We start from the raw sequence: 20,039 nt of genomic DNA, 5'->3' as shown, positions 1-20,039 counted from the left end.
TTTATATTTGCTCAATAACAATCAAGACAACATTTTACTATCATTTATTAGTTTTCAGTCGGGGGATTGGCAGAACAAGGTCACATTAAAGGGGTTAGAAAGAGTGAGAGAATCACTTTAGTGGCTTCTTCCTGTGGTCTTTACCATAATAATGTAAAAAAAGACTTGAAGAATCTCAAATGTGTTGATTTCTATAAGGCAAACAATATAGCTCTAAAATCACTACCCCTTTGAGCTATTGCAATAGAAAACCTTTTCTGAACCATCAAGTCTTTTCCCTGTGAAAAAGCTGCAGTCTAGCTTTTAATGTCTCTCAAAGCCCTGCTTATACTGTAGATGAATGGGAACCATGTTAAGCGTTTATAGAACATACTGCAGTGTTTACAATAAACCATTACCTTACCTGTGCTGTATGTGCACTGCATGTCTCACTAATATGTGTGCATGTATCTGTAGAGCCTTGCTGTGAACATTATTTAGAATCTGTTATTGAGTATATGAGATTCAGAGGACATAGGAGCATGTCTGTTTATCTGTGCTTTACGTTAATATTTATCCTTTTGATTTTGAATGCATTTGTTCTCAATGCATCGGTTATCGTTATTACCTGTCTGACATGTGATTAGGAAACTGGCTGCAGATGGCACTTCAAGGCTAACATAATTGTCTTACCTGAAACTTTGGCACACATTTGTGTGAGCATTGTGATCTAGGTAAAGATTGACAATACATCAGGTTAGTATACAGAATGTACAGTACTAGTGCTATTTTTAAATGGTCTGAAACTTCTCATCACGTTCCATTGATACATCAGGGATTAAATAGCTGGCAGTCATTTTCAGAGTGCCTTTATACTGCACCAGTGGCTTGTAACAGAGTCATTCATTCACAGCTTCACTTGAAAGTCTTTGTTAATTAAAAAGCTCATGACAGGTTGTCAACGCAACTGCTTCTCTGGCAAGTGTCTGGCGCCACTTGATGAGGAGAAGAAGTCCTCTGGGTTTACTGGATCTTCCTTTTAGTTTTCTAAAAAAGTGAGGGCACTGGTATTTATTTAGCGCTTTTCCTCTCAGTGACCTAAGCACACCTCAGTCCTGACCTGAACACTATGTACTCGATTTGGAATTACCTGCTGTCAAACATCCAGCTCAAATCAAATGAATGTGATTTATAGTAAAAACAAACAAACAAATGCACATACTGCACCTGGCAGACGCATTGCTTGGTTAAACTCAAGTGACTGTGGGTTCTAGCCACAAAGTTATTTAAAGAAGGGTTTTTAATGGATTAAGTCAAGTTTCCTATGCACAAAACTGTTTATTCTGTTGGTAAAGAACCCAATAGCAGTTTAAACCCATTTTTTGAAATAAAGCAAAGCTACAATGTTAACAGGTCTTAAGTCAGTTGCTATCGATTTTGCATATATATATATATATATATATATATATATATATATATATATAAAATGATCTTTCCATATATTACTACATATTTTGCTTATCTGCATTTTATTCATATAATTTATTTGAATTGCAGTGATTCAAAAAGGGTTATTTTTGTTCAGGTTCTGATGACACCTTTGAATGTAAACATCATCATCTATCTTTTCTACTTTCACCTGAAGAAGAGACCTTTGAGGTCTTGAAAGCCTGTGGTTAATTATTGTTTAGTTAGTCCAATAAAAGGTATCCCATCTCCTTCACTTTGTCTATCATCTTGGGACCAACACGATTACCATCTCATCTATCAACAGTACATCCCTAACCCTAAAACTGTCTAAACTTCAAATAAAACAGAGCTGGGACTGCAAAGTGATGACCTGGCACACTGCAAAGTGATGTTTATAGAGCTTTTTACCTTATCTCACCACCAGGGGGCAGAATCCGTAATGGCATCACACTGGCCGCTACACAAACTTTGACTTATCCATCTGCTTGAAAAGTAGTCCTCAACAATACATTAAAACAGTGTTTAAAGATGTTTCGTTTTATATAGGGCCCTGCATGTCACCCTGCTGCTATCGTGGTTACTGCCTGTACAAATTCAGAATTAAATTCACCTCAAGGAAGAACTTATTTATTTAGTATTCCTTTCTTTCATTTCTCCTCTGCTATAAAAGTCATAGTTTTTATTATTCAGCAAAAAGATATAACTCTCTGATTAACATGTCAACATTCTCCAAATTTAGCAGTGATTTAGGGTAGCTGTCCTACTGGCTTAATACGAGTTTCCATGACTGTAGTAAAGTGGAATATATGATGAAAAGAGAGCCTGGAAGAAATAATACACCATTTAGTGTTTACAGGAAACGCATTGCTTTACCACTGCTGTATCCTTTTGTATGATGTGAGCAATAATATATTTTTCAACATAATCCTGATTTGAGTTTTAGATTTTGATTCACACATCATAGGTTGTAAATCAGAGGGGGCATAATACCAAAAGGATTTCTGCACATTTCAGCTGTGCTCTTCCAAGAAAGCAGCCATATTCCATATACAAACAAAGGATCAATATTGGTGGAACAAAACAATAATGCAAAAGTCGTTGCAGCAAACATAAGAATTCCATTAGCTACAAATGTCTCTAGTGTGCACTTTTGAAAGAAACACTTTCTATAGCAATTTTAATACATGTTATCCGGTCTTACTTTAGATTAAAGAAAGTTCTTAGTTGCTAGACCTTATCCACAGGATAGTTGTTGCACTTCCTGGATCATTTTCCCCTCTTCTGGGTCAAAGCATGTTACTGGCTGAAAGCATGGCAGTCGATAGGGGAAGCAACTAGTTTGGATAATGACAAGAAAGGTGTTACTTAATTGGGTGGGGACAATGTCACCTTCCAGATGACAAAACAAGTGCAATACTAACTGAAAGCATAGCTCTTTAACAAAGTGAAATACTATAGACCATGTTTTAAAATTAAACTAAAATTAAACAAAGACCAATGAAGGGAGGTGCAATTATTTTGTTGGCTGCAACCTCTTTAGTTTTAAATGCGTTCCAAACATATGGTGCCTGTTTGTACACTCTGGTACGTTGACTCATTCAAGTTCTTATATGTTGAGTATAACATAACTGGATACGGTTCACCGCATTCAAGAGCCTTGGTGTAGTCTTCAGAAACGTGACATTTAGAACATTCTTATGAACTCCAGAGGACTAGTGTTTGTTTGAGTTAATAACAATGATAGCACTGCTAAGATCTGACTGAAGGTCAGCCCAGTTCCATTGCCAGCTTTTAATTTCAATTTCTGGAAACTGAGCATCAAATTAAATCTATTATTTTAAATTCTCATCAAATTCCCCTGCCCCCTCATCTACATTTTTTTTAAATGTTTTTGTACCACTTGCTGTAGCCAAGATGCACTAGTTGCTTCTTTATTGTTACATTTACACAATTTTATTCCTCAATTGTTCTAGGTAGTTTCACACTAGATTAAACACTATCTTACCAAAGATAACAACAGGTTGCCCAATCTACTAATCAAAGCGTGTAAAACCAGCCTCTGCTACTGCTCTATGTTTGAGCAGTTATGGTAGGATACATGAGCTTCACCCAAGTCAAAATGAAACATTCAATGTCGTATTAGTTTCTGCAGTCAACATCAAACAAACCAACCTGTATGTGTAAAATAAACAATTGCGTTGATAATCCTCTGCGTTGATTGTAAACATATTTGTGATACATTACTTCAGATTGTTCTGTAACATCTTCAAAACAGACAACAAATGCTCTATCCCTATCGTTATATTATGGGCGATTTCTGCATATAAATTGACAATAAAAAAAAAACACTGATGTCAAACACTATATGTATTTCTGCATACACATTTTCCATTAACAAAATAATCATTAATGAGCTTACAGTGATGCACAATGGTGCAATTTAAACTACATGGTACTGAGTAACATTGTGATCCACTTATGTAGAACAACCAACACTCTAATACATTTCAAGTAAAAGAATTCACAATGGTGTTGAAGTATATTGTACTCCAAATCCATAGTAGTTTGATGAAAAATAACATTTTGTTAAATGCAAATTAAATCATTTAAGACCTTCGTTTTTTCATCAGAAAATCACTCTTTGGTTATGACACAAAACGTTGCAAAGACAGGCTGTTAATACACATACACAAATCACTACAAACAAGACAAACTGTAGATCACCTAGGAAATTGTATAGGTTTACAATTTTAGATAGAGCAGTACAAGGCATACCTCAAAATAAGACCATTCCAGTAAACATACGTAAAGTGTTATGTTTATTTCAGACCTTTACCATTTTGTTGTTAAATGTCGACATTTACCAGAAAATCTTAAGATTTGCCAATGATCTGACTTGCCTGTAACATACATATTGTAGCGTTTCAGTGTAAACAAAAAATGGAGGCAGACGACCACAGCAATATTTCATTTAGATGTTTATTAAGGTCAGCGTCAGCCCCGAGCTGCTTGCAAATAGATCCTAAATAGAGATCCCCACAAACCCTATTGGCTCACAGACACAAGATCACATTTACATACACACTGACTAATCATTCAGACCATCGGTCCCGCGCAAGCAGCTGACTGGCGGAACCGAACACAAGTCACAGAGCAGCAAACACAGACCCCATCTACATACAGCTGCACTGTGCACGTGACACTCCAGGCATCGCACGAGCACTGCCTAGACACAAAACTGTCTAGCTACAATATATTTTTTGACCCACGTTCAAGGCAGTGGTCCAAATGATCGCTGGTTTGCTTGGTCCTTCCCCTCTCATTCTTCCTTCTACTGTACTTTGAAGTGTCTGCCAAGCACATAGTGCTGGATCTTTAAGTGCTCCTGATGGGATGAGAATTCAATGCATTTTCCTCTGATTGCTTTAAGCCATAATTGCCAGCTCTTTAATAAAATGCAATTTTACACCATTTATCTTCTTTATTAAACCGACCGTGTAAAACAAACGTGAACATCTCTGCCAGAACAGGAAGTCTTTGATCGCTGTGCTTAACAGGATAGAAGTTATCGTCTCCTCTGCATGGTGTCATTCCCTTAAGACTTATTAGATGAGGCGTGACCTAATGACTTCCATAGCGCACACCTTAATAAGTGGCATTTAGGTAAGGGATGGTGTTAACCACACCTTATTTCTACTTTTAATAATGTTTTGTGAATAAGGCTCAGATCTGTATTTGTAATTCATCAGGTAGACATTGTCTCATATTTTTTTTTAATACCTCACATATCTTTGCCTGACCAGTTTTTTTTTTTTTCCTACAAGAAACTGGGTCAAATGTACCTACTGTAATAAAATTATATTTATCTTCCTTATGTTTGACTATATATATATATATATATATATATATATATATATATATATATATATATATATATATATATATATATATATATGAACAAGGTTAATAGACGATTAATTTCCCTTCAATTTCCACTTATCACCCGAAGAACGCTATTTTAAAAACTTTTTATACATAGCTCATTCTATTAAAAGGTATCACCAAAAAAAACTTGATATTGTCACATGTGTAGTTTTAAGCGAAACACATATGATAGCAAACTGGAACCATATTAGACCTGTGGCCAAACATTTTGCATCACCCTATAGAATTAACAAATTTTGCTTCATAAAGTAGAAATGAAACCTGCTAAATAATGTTACGTTAACATATTGAATTTTATATCTCAGTGTAAATTTCCATATACTTCATGAAAAACTGACAAAAAATTTAAAAGTGTGACATTCTGAAATCGAACATGAAATACTGCACTACACTTTTGGCTTCCGGTAGACTTTTGTAATATAATTTGGTAGTTTCTTTGATTACATGGTGTTGAATAAAATATCTAAATTATGCTCATATAGTTTTTTTTTTTGTGTGTCTCTTAAAATTCTAGGTGATGCAAAACTTTTGGCCACAGCTGTAGGTTAACCCGTAACTACTATCCACAGGTTCTATGGACCCAGATCACTTTTAAAATGCCCATGTGCAGCCGCTCACTGTACCCTCTAGTAGGTTCTTGTCAGGTCAGTATAATTGTATGGTGGTGTTCTTGCTGGGCTGGCTAGTTTGAGTTTCTGCACAGGCAGGTATTTGGATCCAAGGGACCCGTGGTTACTACTTTTCATGACATTATTTGAATTTAGAATTAATAGTTTTGGAGCTACTTCATGTTATTATAATCATTGGTGAGATAAACAGAGGCATTCTCTACATGTCTGCAGCCACAGATGAGAGTCTATGCTCTGAATTCCTCACGACACTTAGACCAACACCAAACTGCCTTGCAAACTCTGCTCTGAAATATTGGAATAGTGTTGTTCTCTTTAATTTGTGCTAAATGCATTTAATTTGTCTATTCCTACACCAAATGAACAAACCTGTGGATAGTACTTAACTACATTTGATGGGTGGTTAGTAGTTCTGTGTACATGCCTTCATTTCAGCTGGAGAGGGAAATTACCACCAGCGGCTTCTATCCTGTCATTAACCAACCAGCTGCTTCCTCTAGGCTCTGACATGCTTTGAAGCTAGTGACCCGTTTTGACCCTGAAGACACTGTGTGATGTCATATTGGGCCCCAGAGTGGTTCCACTGGCAAATGCACAGTTGCATGGTGTGCAGGGTGAGTCATACACTCAGGGAAGCGCAGGTGATATGTTGCCTATTTTGTCAGGGATTCCACAGGGAGCTTCGCATTGGCTCTGGCGCTAGGTCAGGACAACAAAAGGGGCAGGGACAGTTTCTCCTCACAGTGCTACTGGTCGGGTGCCTGGTCAATTCAAATCTCACTCCTGCAGGGCTGACCTCCACTGCAGAGCTCTGGGGTGTAAAGAGGTCATTCATTTTGTTGTGCAATCGCAGGAGGCCCATTCCTTCCATTCTCCTGAACTATTGTGAGGAGTGCTGCACTTAAAAGGGTAACAGATTTTAAAGTTATAAGTTTAAACAGTTGTAACAACACATGGGGACATGTAACACTATATTTTTCGGAACCCCGCTACTTACTCTTTAAGGAACATAATTGAACACAATACATTAAAAAGGTCGCCATGGTGTCCTTGGCTCACTGGGCCCTACGACCCTGTAGCTCTGAGGTGGCTGCACAGTGAGCCTACAGTGTGTAAAGAAGAGGTCGGCTGATGGCTGATGTCTTCGGAGGACAGCTTGTGTTCATCTCCCGAGTCAGCGCTTGGTTGATAGCGGCGAGCTGAGCCTAAAAATAATTGGATATTCGAAATTGGGAGAAAATAAAAAAATTAAATTATTAAATTAACTATTAAATTAAAAAAATAAAAAAAACACATAAAAACATTATATCGTCTGATTACAAACACCCTGGACTGCAAAAGCATGTGAGTATGTAGAGTATGTAGTTGCAGCAGATGCCAGCTTTATAAATTGCCTGTGGAGTTGTAGTCAATATATTCTCAGGTGTAATTCGTACCTTCTTTGCTTTTTAGGTTGTAAATTGCTTTGCTTTCTTAAGAGCCTCCTGCCACGCTGGTCACAGCAGATGTTTTTATAAGAGGTGAACGACCCAGTCTCTTTTTTAATATAATGTTGTAATAACCACTTTTATATAAGGCAGTGTACATTAATAAAACCTGGGGACTTATTGGACGTAGCCTATAATGTTAGCTGGACAGAGGAAATCACGATGTGGTAAAGTGTGTATTACAGATACAGTAACAGGAGAAAGTTTTAAATAGAAACAGCATTGGTTTACAGTCACAGCGTGTTGATTTTAAACTTATTTTTCTTTCATTTCAAGGGTCCTCATTTATACATTTGTAAATGCACAGACCATAGTTATTAATTATCTTACCTGTTATATCTGGAATGATCCTGAATGAAATGTACATACAGTAAGTACAGGGGAGGCACCCTTTTATGGAAGGAACTGCAAGGATGAGAGAAGTAGAAACACATGCAGTTAATACAGAGAGGCATGCTTCTGTGGAACACTGCCAACCCCACGGTGTTCTAGAAGTCTGTGTTTCCAGTTTTATACATAATACATTATTCACAAAATACTCTATACGGTTTATTGATGCAACTTCTACAAATGGAAATAGGGCCCATGATACATTATTTTAATAATATATTTGGAATGTTTTTTTGTTTTTTTTCATGACAGGGATCACAGACGCAAGGGGGTGAGAATGTGTGTTTAAATTGCTGTCATGACAACATATTTGCAACCTTAGCAGTACATCTTAGGTGTCACTCATTTTATGAATGAAATGCTGTTGTGATGAGTGAAAGCAAACATTTTCTGAAGAGGCATTTTAGTGTGAGAAATGACTAAAACATCTTGAGGGGGTTTAACTTCCATTTAGCTGCATGCATTTTTATTTAAAAAACGTAAATGGATTTTTTCTTAATAAGTCATAAATGAATAGACGCCCCAGACAGCAAGATGAGAGAAATGAAAAGTTTTTCTGATGCTCTCTTCCTGCTAAGTGAGAAGCCTGCACATGCCCTGGGAGGCGATCACACCTGTCAGCAGGCTCACCCAGGAGCTTTAATTGACCTACACATTACAAATATTTTCAGAATACTGAAAGCACCATTCTGGCCTGTCACAAATCATTAGGCTGCTCTTGAGGCCCAGAGAAGAGGCTTCAACGCGATACCCACGCTCCATTATTGCGCTCTCCTGCAGGTGCAATATTAAAACAAGCAGCTTATCAATCAATCTTCTTCTTTCATCCTACCTTGTGATTTCATAGGGAATGTTAAAATACAAAAGTACAAGTGTTTTGCCTGATTTTAGCAATAAAAAAGCAACTTAATAAATGTAATGTTTTGTGTGTGAAAACAAAATCATTTCTCCCATATGTTTGTGTCATACAGAAGATTTTTATATTTTTTAATTTGCCCACTTATTTTACCCATGTTTCTCTTCCCAATTTAGAATGTCCCACACCACAGCAACACCTCAAAACATCTGAGGTGAACTGAAGGTCAGCGGTCATTCTCCAAACCCACTCCCCAACCAGTTGCCACAGGAACTCCACAGCGGATGTCAGTGGCCACTGGAAGACAAAGACCAGCCTGCAGGTTTCCACTTGAGCTCATGGGCAGCAAGGTGTGGTGACTCAGACCCTGATAGGCTTGCCAGAGCCAATGTCATTCCCAGCATCCCCAGCAAAGATTGTCAGCTTCACAATCTGGCCAAGAAGCTGTGCTCCCCTGACTGTATGACACCCTGCACACCACAGTCGTGCCTTTACCAGGTGAGCCTTTCAGGGACCCCTTTAGTTTGTAAACCACATTTTTTTTTAATGTAGTAAGTGCCTTATCAATAAAACAATTTAATTCACAGTATACAGTACATGGTAACCAGCATGGGTCAAGGGTCCTAAATGGTCTGTGACTGTTATTTTTAACACCTTGCTTCAGAAAAAAAGGGATTCTTTTAGACTGTTGCTTCCTGAGTTGGTCAACACATGTATCGTTTGAAAAATGATAACTGAATATCAAAGTGGCGCAACCCAGAACTACTCAGAGTGTAATTATGAACCCCATAAAATAGTAAGGGAAATAGAATACCATGACATTTGGAGAGACTACTGTCTACAGAAGAAAAGACAGAAGGATAAATATCTTTTGACTAGATACTCGTTCCATTTTCAAATACAGGAAAAGATTTGAATGAGAAATCAGAGCAATGTTGAACAACTGGGAGGGACAGTAGTTTATAATTTTACATTCTGAAAGTAAGTATGTGTAATACAGGATGGGATGATTATCTATTCAGGGTACAAAAATATATAGTGAGCAAGTCTAAGCGGACTAAAGCAGCAAGTGACCCACCATCAATCTTGCTACACTTTCCTCTTGCTCAAAAGACGCTGGAGGATATTGTTTGCATGTCTGTTTCTCACTCACATTTTAAGTAATGCGGCAGTATGGTTCTCAGCAGGGGTCTGGCTGGTTCTTGGCACAACTCACAGGGTATTTCCATACTCTTGTTCATTTCTCCTTACTTCCTGAAGGGAATCAATCAATCAACTGTCTGTCTAGGTTCTGATAGGTTCATTATTGAACTGTAGTGTACAGGCAAACAGTTGGATAGCTGGAATGCCAAATGAGATGGCGACAGAAGGATTCATTAAACAAGTCTGCTTTCAGCCTAAAGGCAAGCAATGTAAATAAAAACAAGATCCAGCCCCATCCAGCACCAACCAATCTCACTGTAACCCAACCTCTACCCCCCTCCCACACACCTCACTCCCAGAAAGAGAGAGACTGAGAGGAAACAGGGAAAAAAGAGTTGTTCTGTAAAGCAGTGCCCAGGGACCAGAGCCAAGAGCTGGGAGCTGGGAATATTCCATGTTATTGCTTGAAAACTGTGTGAGAGAGAGAGAGAGAGAGAGAGAGAGAGAGAGAGAGAGAGAGAGAGAGAGAGAGAGAGAGAGAGAGAGAGAGAGAGAGAGAGAGAGAGAGAGAGAGAGAGAAGGGGAGGCGGGAACTATACTGTACATAGCACAGGCCCATACAAAGAACAGCATCATTCAGCATTGCACTGCAGCCAAAAGCTTCAGTGGCGCTCTCTGCCTATCACCCTATCAATCGGAGGGAGAATTAGACTGATTAGACACTCTTATTGGCAGAGCTCTTGTACCTTTCACATCACTACCTCGTCTCCCTAGAACAGCTGGAAAGCTTTGTCTCCTTAGCAGCAGCAGCAGCAATCCTAAAGGGAGTTTAGGATTCCTGCTTATGCATTAATTCTCTCTTGTCTGTAAAACGTTAAGCCTACTCGCAGCAGCAGTGGATTCAGTCTTGTCCTGAAGACTCAGCGCTTATTGTCAGGAGGCTACAAGGAATCAGTGGTGCAGAGAAGCAGCACCATACAGGATAGTACAATAAAGTGCATGTGTGTGCCAAGACTTGACATCTTAACAGGAAAGACGCATCACCTGAAGTGTTAGTGTCGACCGCAGGAGTGAAATTCATCAGCGTCCTGAAAAGACTGTGTTTGCTGCCTCTGGCTCAGAGGATTTTGACCTTCGCTCACACACAAAGCACTTCAATCCTTTCAGGACGACGTGCTGGGTCCTTCTGCCCTTGTCTGGGGTTGTTGAATGCCCCACCTGAGCAGTGGCTCTCTGAGACCCCAACAGGGAACCATGGAGAACAACACACTGACCTGCAATCCTGCAACCTTCTCCCAGGTGTTTGGGCGCCAGGGCCAGCTCATGCAGGCAGGTGAGTACCCAGGGTGTTCTTCCAATTTTATAGCCTGGCTCGTAATATTAGGGGAGGGCTGACTAGAACTATGTAGATATGTTGATATCAGGTGAAAATGTTTTCCATTGATCATAGTAGGATGTTGCTGCTTATTTTATTAAAGATTTCAGATGTGTTTATTTTAAATATTTTTTTAATAATATATATTTTGTTTACCAAAAAACGCTGATGTAAGCAATTGCTGTGCAGTAAGCACAATCTTTGGAAATATTGTTCAGCATGAATTTTGCGTTGACAATTTAGGGTGAAAAAATGTAATATGGGCAAAATTCCAGGGAATTACCAGGGAAACCCAATAATATAGCCCCCTGATGATACAGTGTTAATACAGTATCACTTGTCCAATGATTAGATCAAATGTTGTTTTTGGTAAAAATCATGTTTCATTAAACTCTTTGCATTAATGTGCCAGCCGCCAGGATTCCTTTTTCCAGACAACTGCGTATTTAGTTGATGTACAAGGAAAATATGACATTTCTTTGTTAATTATTTAATAGCCATGTATAAAGATGTTTGTGAGGCTGAAAGCAGACAACCATTAAAATACAACGCAGTATACAGTCACAAACAAGCATTATACAGTGATGTGGAAATTGCTAAAATGACGATAGAAATACAACTGTATAATTATCCAGACACTTGTGTTGATCAAACGGTCCCCTTGTTAACCTGTCTTGTGTGCTGTGCTGTTCTACCCTGTTATAGAACATGCACCATTCGGCCCTCAGTCTGAATAGAATAGTTCAGTGCTATCTGTTGTCTATTTACAGGTAAAGGGCTTGATTTATATATTTTTAGGAGGTTTCTTGATTGGGAAAGTCATATAAACAATTTCACAGTTGTAATTTGATTATCCAAACTATTTTATTATCAGAACAGTTGGACAAGTTTTAATGTATTCCAATAATATACAGTATGCATATGAATTTAGCATAAGACTACAACCACTGTTAGTTTTTATAATGTTTTAAGAATAATGGACCCTACTCAGAACTTTTTGCCTGTCTGTGATAATATACTGTACCTCCAATTACAACAGTACATGCCATGTCTGGTTTATCGTTACCTGTAATGGAACTGGAGTTTACTTGAACAGTGCAATATGAAAGCTCTGAAGTAGATAACGAGGCACATCCCTCAATTAAATTTGCATTGCTGAAAGGTTCGTGCACAGATTTTTCAAGTTATGTACTTTCCTGCTTTTTGTTTTATTTGTACTTCAGAAATTGAATTTGAAATTGATTTGCTTCCATTCTCGTGGTGTGTATCGTCTTCTTACTATGCATCTTGTGTGACAGTCCAGTTATTTTGCAGATACAATTCAAGGCAGGACATTAGCACCCATCCGCCCGCTATTAAGTCGTACAGCTTCCAGGTTTGTCAAGTCATTACATTAAATAAAAAAAAAAAAATCTAGTCATCCTGTTCCAGAATTTAGTGTTGCCTAATTAACCAGAAGTCTGTGTCCTGCAGGATATGTCAAGTGAAGTTTCCCTGCAATGGTAGTCTGCTGTGACTCTTTGATTTTTACCTAACAATGTCATGTATAAAATGTTGAAAATAGCTGAAAGAATGTCACACAATGGACACAATACATTTATTTATCAATGAAAATGTTTTCAATTTTGTGTCTTCCATACAGTAGTGTACAAATGTAGTAGAGCACTTCAAAATTTGTCATTTATATCTTTTATATACCTACCTGCATTAAAAAATATAGGCGGGAGAATTGTAATCTTCGGTCAGTAATCAGTGATATAGAAACAATAGGAACTTGTGTGAATATGTTAGACTACTTTATGCTTTAATTAGGCATCTTAAACAACTTCTCATGCATTTTACCATTTGTGGCTATGTGTTCCTTTTCTCTTACTATTTTTAATGAATTGCATGTCTGCTATTAAATTGCATGTGCCTATTAAAGTCATCAATTGCACTGGGCAATCGCTGATTTGCCTATTTTGACAATTTTCCAATATTTTCAGTTCCACTGGTTTGATATCATATGCATAACAAATCAAAACAAAAGAAATAATGGAATGTTCTAATACAAAACTACTGCATGTCTGCATTTAAAGACTATAAGATTATAAGTTTTTTTATAGGAGGTTACGATGAAAGGGTTAATTATTCTTTAATCAGTTTTCATGCATGCACTGTACATTTTTTTATATCTGGTGGCTGTAGGAACAAATAACAAGTGAGCAAATGCTAGCTACTGAACATTGTATTGTGCATGGCCATATTGTATTACAACCTCCTGTTAGTTTGTCCTCAGTAGCCTGTTATATCTTTTTGCCTCTCAATTATTGGTCTTGTTTTTTACAGTGCCCCCCACATCGCTCCCCCCTCTCACCATGTCAGTCAGTGACTCACCCCATTGTGAATCAGTTGCACATATTGCAGGCTTCTCTTCCTACTAAAAATCTTCCTCAAGTCGTTAGGATTTTATAGAATGCTGCGCATGATGCCTGGATTAAGAGAGGAGCTGAAATGAGAATCTGTTTAATACAGCTTCTGAATACCAACACATCTCAGCAATGGTACTTTTTCAATGCCAGCGACTAGCGATTTCGTCTTACACATAAAGCAATAATATTGTGTAACCTCCAAAAAACAGGGTCTCTAAAAATCATTTAAATACAATACACTTGTGTAATATCATGAAAGGTTACAGCAAATAGAGTTAGACTGAGGCAGGTTTAAAACAGGGTTATTCCAGCTTAAGTGGACCACGGGAGGCCTCTTACGTCAATGCCTTGTATGAGGTAATCATTTTTCAAGTTTGCAGTACAGAATATTTGTGTTGGAGCTCTTTTCTCCATCCTGTTGTCTGAGTATCAAACACAAATGTAGGGCACAGCTTGCTCTGAGCTAGACTGATGCAGTACACAAGTGGTTGGGAACTGCAGCTTATTATCATATTTATATTTATTAATTTATTTAACCAGGAGATTTACCCATTAAGACTGAGGCTGCATTTACAAGGGGGTCCTAGAAAACAATAAGAGGACAATCCCATAGTACAAAGAACAAATTAAAAATACGTGGGGTTCAAACTTAACCAGCAGCACACAGAGATCAATGGACAGAGTAAATAAGACATATCTGTTTGTTAGAGTGGACTGAACGAGAAGCATGGAAGGTGGTTCCCAAATACAATCTTTAAAACCAGAGAAAGAAAGATAATCAGATTCCATATTAATACTATGACTATGATGGAAGCAGTTCCACGTCTTTGGGAGTTGATCTGTAAAAGATCCTTCTTCTGTACGTGTTCCAACCCTTCTTCACCGCAATGCCATGGCATTCCAAGCAGGAGGAAACCAGGTAGTACAGATCTACAAATGCAATTCTTTAACAGTAAGAGAGCAACCAATTCCTCCTCAAAGTTTTTGCCATTGAAGAAACAAACAAACATTGCAACTTGAGCAACGTCACCAATGTTGCCACTCATCCAGAGCAATTACAACCCATTCCCAACCTTTTCAATATCCAGTTTTAGATTTGCTGGCCAGCACTTCACACTGGGGAGTAGTTGAATTGTTAGGCAGTGGAATCCTCTGAAACGTTTCCTTGATATTTGTTATTTTCTGTGGACAACACTGAAGCACTTTCTAGCATGTGCTCTTTTATCATTTCCGAGTGAGAGAAATCAGTCACTTTTTGAGCCATAATCCATGCCTCCGTTACTTTTTCCTGATCTGTCATAGACCGCTTAATTAATGCCGTGCTGCGCAAGTAACTTGCCTGCATTGACGTTAGCTTCTGTATCCGTTTTGCTGAGCCTGGGTGATATTTTTTGTCACACTCTTTGCTGTGTTTAGTTTCATAGTGCCTTTTTAAATTTGAAATTTTACCTATTAGGCACATTGGCTTGCTGTTAGGCCAATCAGGGGGAATGAAAAAAAAAATAGTTGTCCACTCGTCCTTAAAAACTCATTTTTCTAAATCAACCTTTCTCATTTTGGCATCCATTCTGTCTGGACAATTTGCAATCTGCAAAAGATAACTCTAATCTTTAACTGCACCATTAAGAAGGTTAAAAAACCTAGTCAGTTCTTAGGAAGTGCACCGTCTTCCACCATCGGCTTTATCTGTGTATTGAGGGTAAATTTCAGACTAATAATAACTAAAAGGCCAGACAAATGGCTGATGCGCACGGGGTCCAGAAAAAAAATTGCTTTGGGGTCTGGATCTGGACCACGGTCCGCTAGCTGGGAAAGTCTGCTCCAGAACAAATCTGCCAGATGAATTATACAGTACGTCTAATTTATATAAATACTGCTTAGAGGCAAACTGCTAAATATAATCCCAGCAATCTAAAACTGGGAAAATAGTAGCAGTCACTAACTTTAACTTGATAGACATGGAAAAACCTAAGAAAACCAAATTTTTACAAAGAAAACCTAATTTAGGTCCCAACTTTTAAACCAAGTTATCAATATAGTAATTAATAGTAAGATGCTCATCATGTCATATACCTCTAGTAACTCTCAATGTAATGTAACAATAACCCAAGACAGCTTTCCAATCTTTCTTCTATTAGAGCAGAGTGTTTTTATGTAATAATCTGTCCTGAACCTGTCTAAGGCTGTACAATATTAAATACAGCCTGCAAATCCCTCTGTGCTGCCTGTACAGAGTATCCTCCTATATGCAGGGAGGCTTATTCAGCAGTGAAACATTGAGGGCTCTTAAGGACTTAAAATACACGACATACAAATCAACAAAGTGCAAACATTTTGCAGCAATGTTCTGGGAATTTCTAAAATGATTATAGGAACAATAAACGATGCCTGATGTATTGTGACCATCCATGTCTTCATTCACCATCGTCGCTCGTAAATCATCTGCAACGTTGTCGTCAAACTGACATACTGCTTCATAGCCAATCACAGATGCTTATGCAAGTCCAGCCATGGCTAAAATACATTTCTTCTGTTACTCCACATGGGCTGTACTTTGATTACTGGTAAGACAAGATGTGCGTGAAATCCTAATAAATTACAAAGAAGCGAGACGGGTATAAATAAATGAAGAAGAATTGTATAATAATCAGTCTATATTCTTATTTGCAAGCAACTGACATAAAAAAAATCTCCATCTGAAGCAGGTTTCTAATATCCTGTTCAAAATCTTTATCACTGCACCCCTTTTTTTAGATTTAGGTAAATAATGTATATTCGGTGGTTGTAAAATACACCTCCTTGTAAAAAATGTTTTGGAAAGTTTTAAGATCAGACAGCGGCTAGGAACTGGACGAGCACAGATGGGCTGGATGGCCTCCTCTTGTTCGTCCTTTTCTTATGATCTGTAAGCTCTGTTGTCTTACGCATGGGCACTGAAACTGACTTGCAGCAAGGGTGTAAAGCTTACTGTTTATACAGTGTTCCACAAGTCATACTTCAGTGCCATTATTGTAAATATTGTCTCTATGTCTTTAAACAAAGAGGAATGCTTTCAGAGCATTTTGATGTGCAGATAGTTAATGCACTCTAGCCATCTGATTTAACAGCGAACCTCCTAATCGGTATAACATATCATATTGTCTATGATGCCTTACTTATGGGACACTTTGTTTATTACAGAATACATGAAAATGGATTTGCATAATTAACTAGTCATGCGAAAGGGAGGCCATTTATACATTGTGTATCTAGAAATGTTTCAATTCTGAACATTGAAAAATAAAACAGGCCTGCATATGTAGGGATGAATCATTTTGAAGATTCAATACATCAGATGTATTTAAGGGATTTATATTTTCATGAACTCTCAGTAGTTACTGTGAGTAATATGAAGAGGTGTCGCTGCTGTTCCCTAGTCATACCTCTACATTGTGTTCAGGGTTGCTAACTTCCTTACAGTGGCACCCAACAGCTAAGAAATCCCTGGAAAAGGTTTTTTTAAGAGGGGGGGGGGTATACCAGACAGGGCATATACTCTTACATTATTGTAGGGAGACCACCTTTTCAAAATGCAAAAACGAGACACCTCATTTTTGATACATCATTTTTTTTAGTGCCAGGCATTGCAAAATAATGCAGCAGGGCCAGTGCTATGATGTGCTATAAATAGATAAGCTATGGTTTGGCTGTGGTGCTAAACTGTAAGATTGCACTGTGTCTAGGAATTCGGGACAAATGCCACCCCAGATGAATTAACACAAAGGTATATTTGTGCAATTAATGTTTCAAGATAATGAATTACTTTATTCAGTACCAGTATGAACAAATGCAGCATTATCATCAGAGCAATTAACATTCAAGACATATTTTGGGAATAGAAGGGTCATCTATATTCAATGTTGAGCACATGAAACAGCATATTCAGATTATACATTTTTAGAATTCGACATGGGGAAACATGTAAGAACTTCAGAATGTGGCAGCAATGTTAATGCCTTACAATTGCACCATCCTCCCTTTTTACTCTGTTAAAAGCCTTCCACTAATTCGTTATTAACAGGAGTAAAGAAATGCTAACACATGTTCTCATGTCATTTTTTTACATTGCAAAAAATGAATAATTATTACTTAGTGGATTCAATAACATGCTACTCATTTATCATCCATAACTAATAAACAATAAATTCAGTAGGGCTGAATTTAGAAATACTGAAAGAAACTTCAATTCAACGAAAATGTTTCCATAATAATTATTTTTTTCCAAGACATTAAAAAAGAAATAGAGTCGAAACATTTGTCACTGAATTTATTATGTTTCTTTTAGTAATTCTAAATGCTATTATTTTAAAATGCACTTCATCGCCCTATAAATTTATATTCATAAACAATCCACCGTATTAAAACACATTATTATAGATCATATTCGATATGCACTTAAACTGAAACTTTCATCAGCACTGTTTGAGTTCCTGTCCACCTTGATTGACTAAACTTCAAATAAAATAAAAAATCCATGCTTGAATCCACCTATTACTGGTTTGTTATTGCAAGGTAAAAAAAAAATACTTAGGCACTTGGCAGTTGGCTGCTTTTGATCCAGCTTGACCTACAGAGACAAGCTAAACGCTAACGATTCATCCCAGGATTCGAGTTATTTAAGAGGTAGACTGTTGAATCAGTTGAAAGATCATCCACTAAACATAACAGCCTTGGGTATTTCAAAAGTGTGGTGGGTGAGAACATAGAGTCCAGCTGAAATCAAAGTCTAGATAAAATTGCATCTCAGTAAGAAAATGATTCCCACATACTCTGAAAGCGAAGAAAAGCCTTTATTCTTCCCAACAGCTGTGTTGTAAGTGACCTGCACTACCAGAAGAGGGGCAATCTCTACATCTATGTTTGACTGATTAGCTGCACTTGAGTTTTTAACTGTGGCTGTCAGACCGCCAAACCTGAGCCCTCAAAGATAAACTCGACTCCTTCTGATTCTGCGCAGACACATCTTGCAGCCATGAGCTATCAATAGCCTCTGCAGCAGTACTTCTTGTAATTTTCACGCTTTCTGAGGCAGAGAACTAGCGAGGAGGGGGGCTTGGAAAGGTTATGATCAAGCCAACACGTGCCATACATTCAAATGCATTTACTCTTACTAAAAATTCATCATTGTATAAAAGAAAATTCCAGCATTGAGGAAGGTTGCTTGAGCTTGGAACTGACTTCTTATCTATACATGTGCATGTCCATTCAGTTTTTTTTTCTATGTTAATATAAAAAGCAACTTCGATATGGGCAGGTGATTTCCCCCTGCTGTTAACTGTTATCTCTCTATCCGTCACACACTCTTGTTAAAACTAGAGAAGGGCTTGGGGCTGGCAAAAATCCAAGACAAGCACTGGAACAATTGTCTTGTATCCCAAAGCCTTTGTTTCTGGTTATTGAACTGCACAAAGCAGGCATTACCAGATGGTAAGGATTGATCCTTTAGGGATTATTTCCACGCAATGATTCCATTGTGCAGTTTTATGGCAGAAACACACTATATAATTATAGGTCGGATTTGGGTTCAAAATGAGGGAGGATGGGAGGGGGGAAGCAAACCCAATTCACAGCTACTGAAACATATGCTTTTTTGGGGATTTTTTCCAATTTGAAAAGCCTTTGATACGAAAGGTTTCCTCTGCACCTACTGCCACCATCTACTTAATGAATCAACAGTGATAGGTCAATTAGCATATACTAGCATACATTCCAACAACAGTCTCATTCTTTAATTAGGTAGCTACATACAAACTGCTGTATTTTGAAACATTCATAATGCCGGCTTGATAACAGGCAACACACTTAATAAATGAAGCTCACGCTTACAACGCTTCTCTGGTTACACAAACTGTTTTACTGCTTTTGGGAAAATGGTGCTAAAATTACTGCCTTTAAATTATTATTCAAAGTTCAACCACATGACAGAACATACTCGTTGTAATGAATGAGTATTAACACAGTCAGGTTACAATACCTATAAAAATGCATCCTGTTGTTCAGAATCAATTTGCAGAGCAAAGCCGTTCATTCGGCTGCATACCTCTATCAGATGACATGTCTTCAATTAATCTTTGCTTTGCACACTTCAGCTTCTCACCAGTTGTATGGGGCCACTTTGCTTTTGCGATTCGCAGCAATGCTAAAGAACGTTTGTTTGTTTTTTTATCCGGGAAATTGAAGATTTTTTGATAATGTTTCTGGTGGGCCCTGAAGTGCAAAACTGAAGCATCTAAAATATTAGCGACTTACAAAACAAAAAGGTAGCAGCATACAAACTAATTCTAAAACGGAAATAACTTTGGAAACCAAAATGGA

The 20,039-nt window shown here is 37.8% G+C and overlaps 2 protein-coding genes across 4 annotated transcripts in view; both read left to right on the top strand.

Moving 5' to 3' along the window:
* The window catches only part of LOC121328549 (PR domain zinc finger protein 2-like), a 37,234-nt gene extending 28,008 nt beyond the window's left edge, over positions 1-9,226 (top strand). The window contains exon 4 of the mRNA XM_041273265.1: positions 8,933-9,226. Coding sequence (XP_041129199.1) covers positions 8,933-8,974 — 42 coding nt within the window. The 3' untranslated portion in view covers positions 8,975-9,226. The remainder of the gene's footprint in view (positions 1-8,932) is intronic.
* A 1,312-nt stretch (positions 9,227-10,538) lies between these two features.
* LOC121328580 (kazrin-like) overlaps positions 10,539-20,039 on the top strand; it is a 295,129-nt gene continuing 285,628 nt past the window's right edge. The window contains exon 1 of one of the 3 annotated variants that reach the window (XM_041273346.1): positions 10,539-11,232. In XM_041273346.1, coding sequence (XP_041129280.1) covers positions 11,109-11,232 — 124 coding nt within the window. In that variant the 5' untranslated portion in view covers positions 10,539-11,108. The remainder of the gene's footprint in view (positions 11,233-20,039) is intronic. The other 2 variants (XM_041273347.1, XM_041273352.1) reach the window with 2 other exon arrangements.

The sequence above is a fragment of the Polyodon spathula genome, chromosome 16 (genome assembly GCF_017654505.1).
Source record: "Polyodon spathula isolate WHYD16114869_AA chromosome 16, ASM1765450v1, whole genome shotgun sequence".
Lineage (NCBI taxonomy): Eukaryota > Metazoa > Chordata > Actinopteri > Acipenseriformes > Polyodontidae > Polyodon > Polyodon spathula.
The sequence above is the reverse complement of the archived record's forward strand: the minus strand, read 5'-3'. Positions and strand labels throughout refer to the sequence as shown.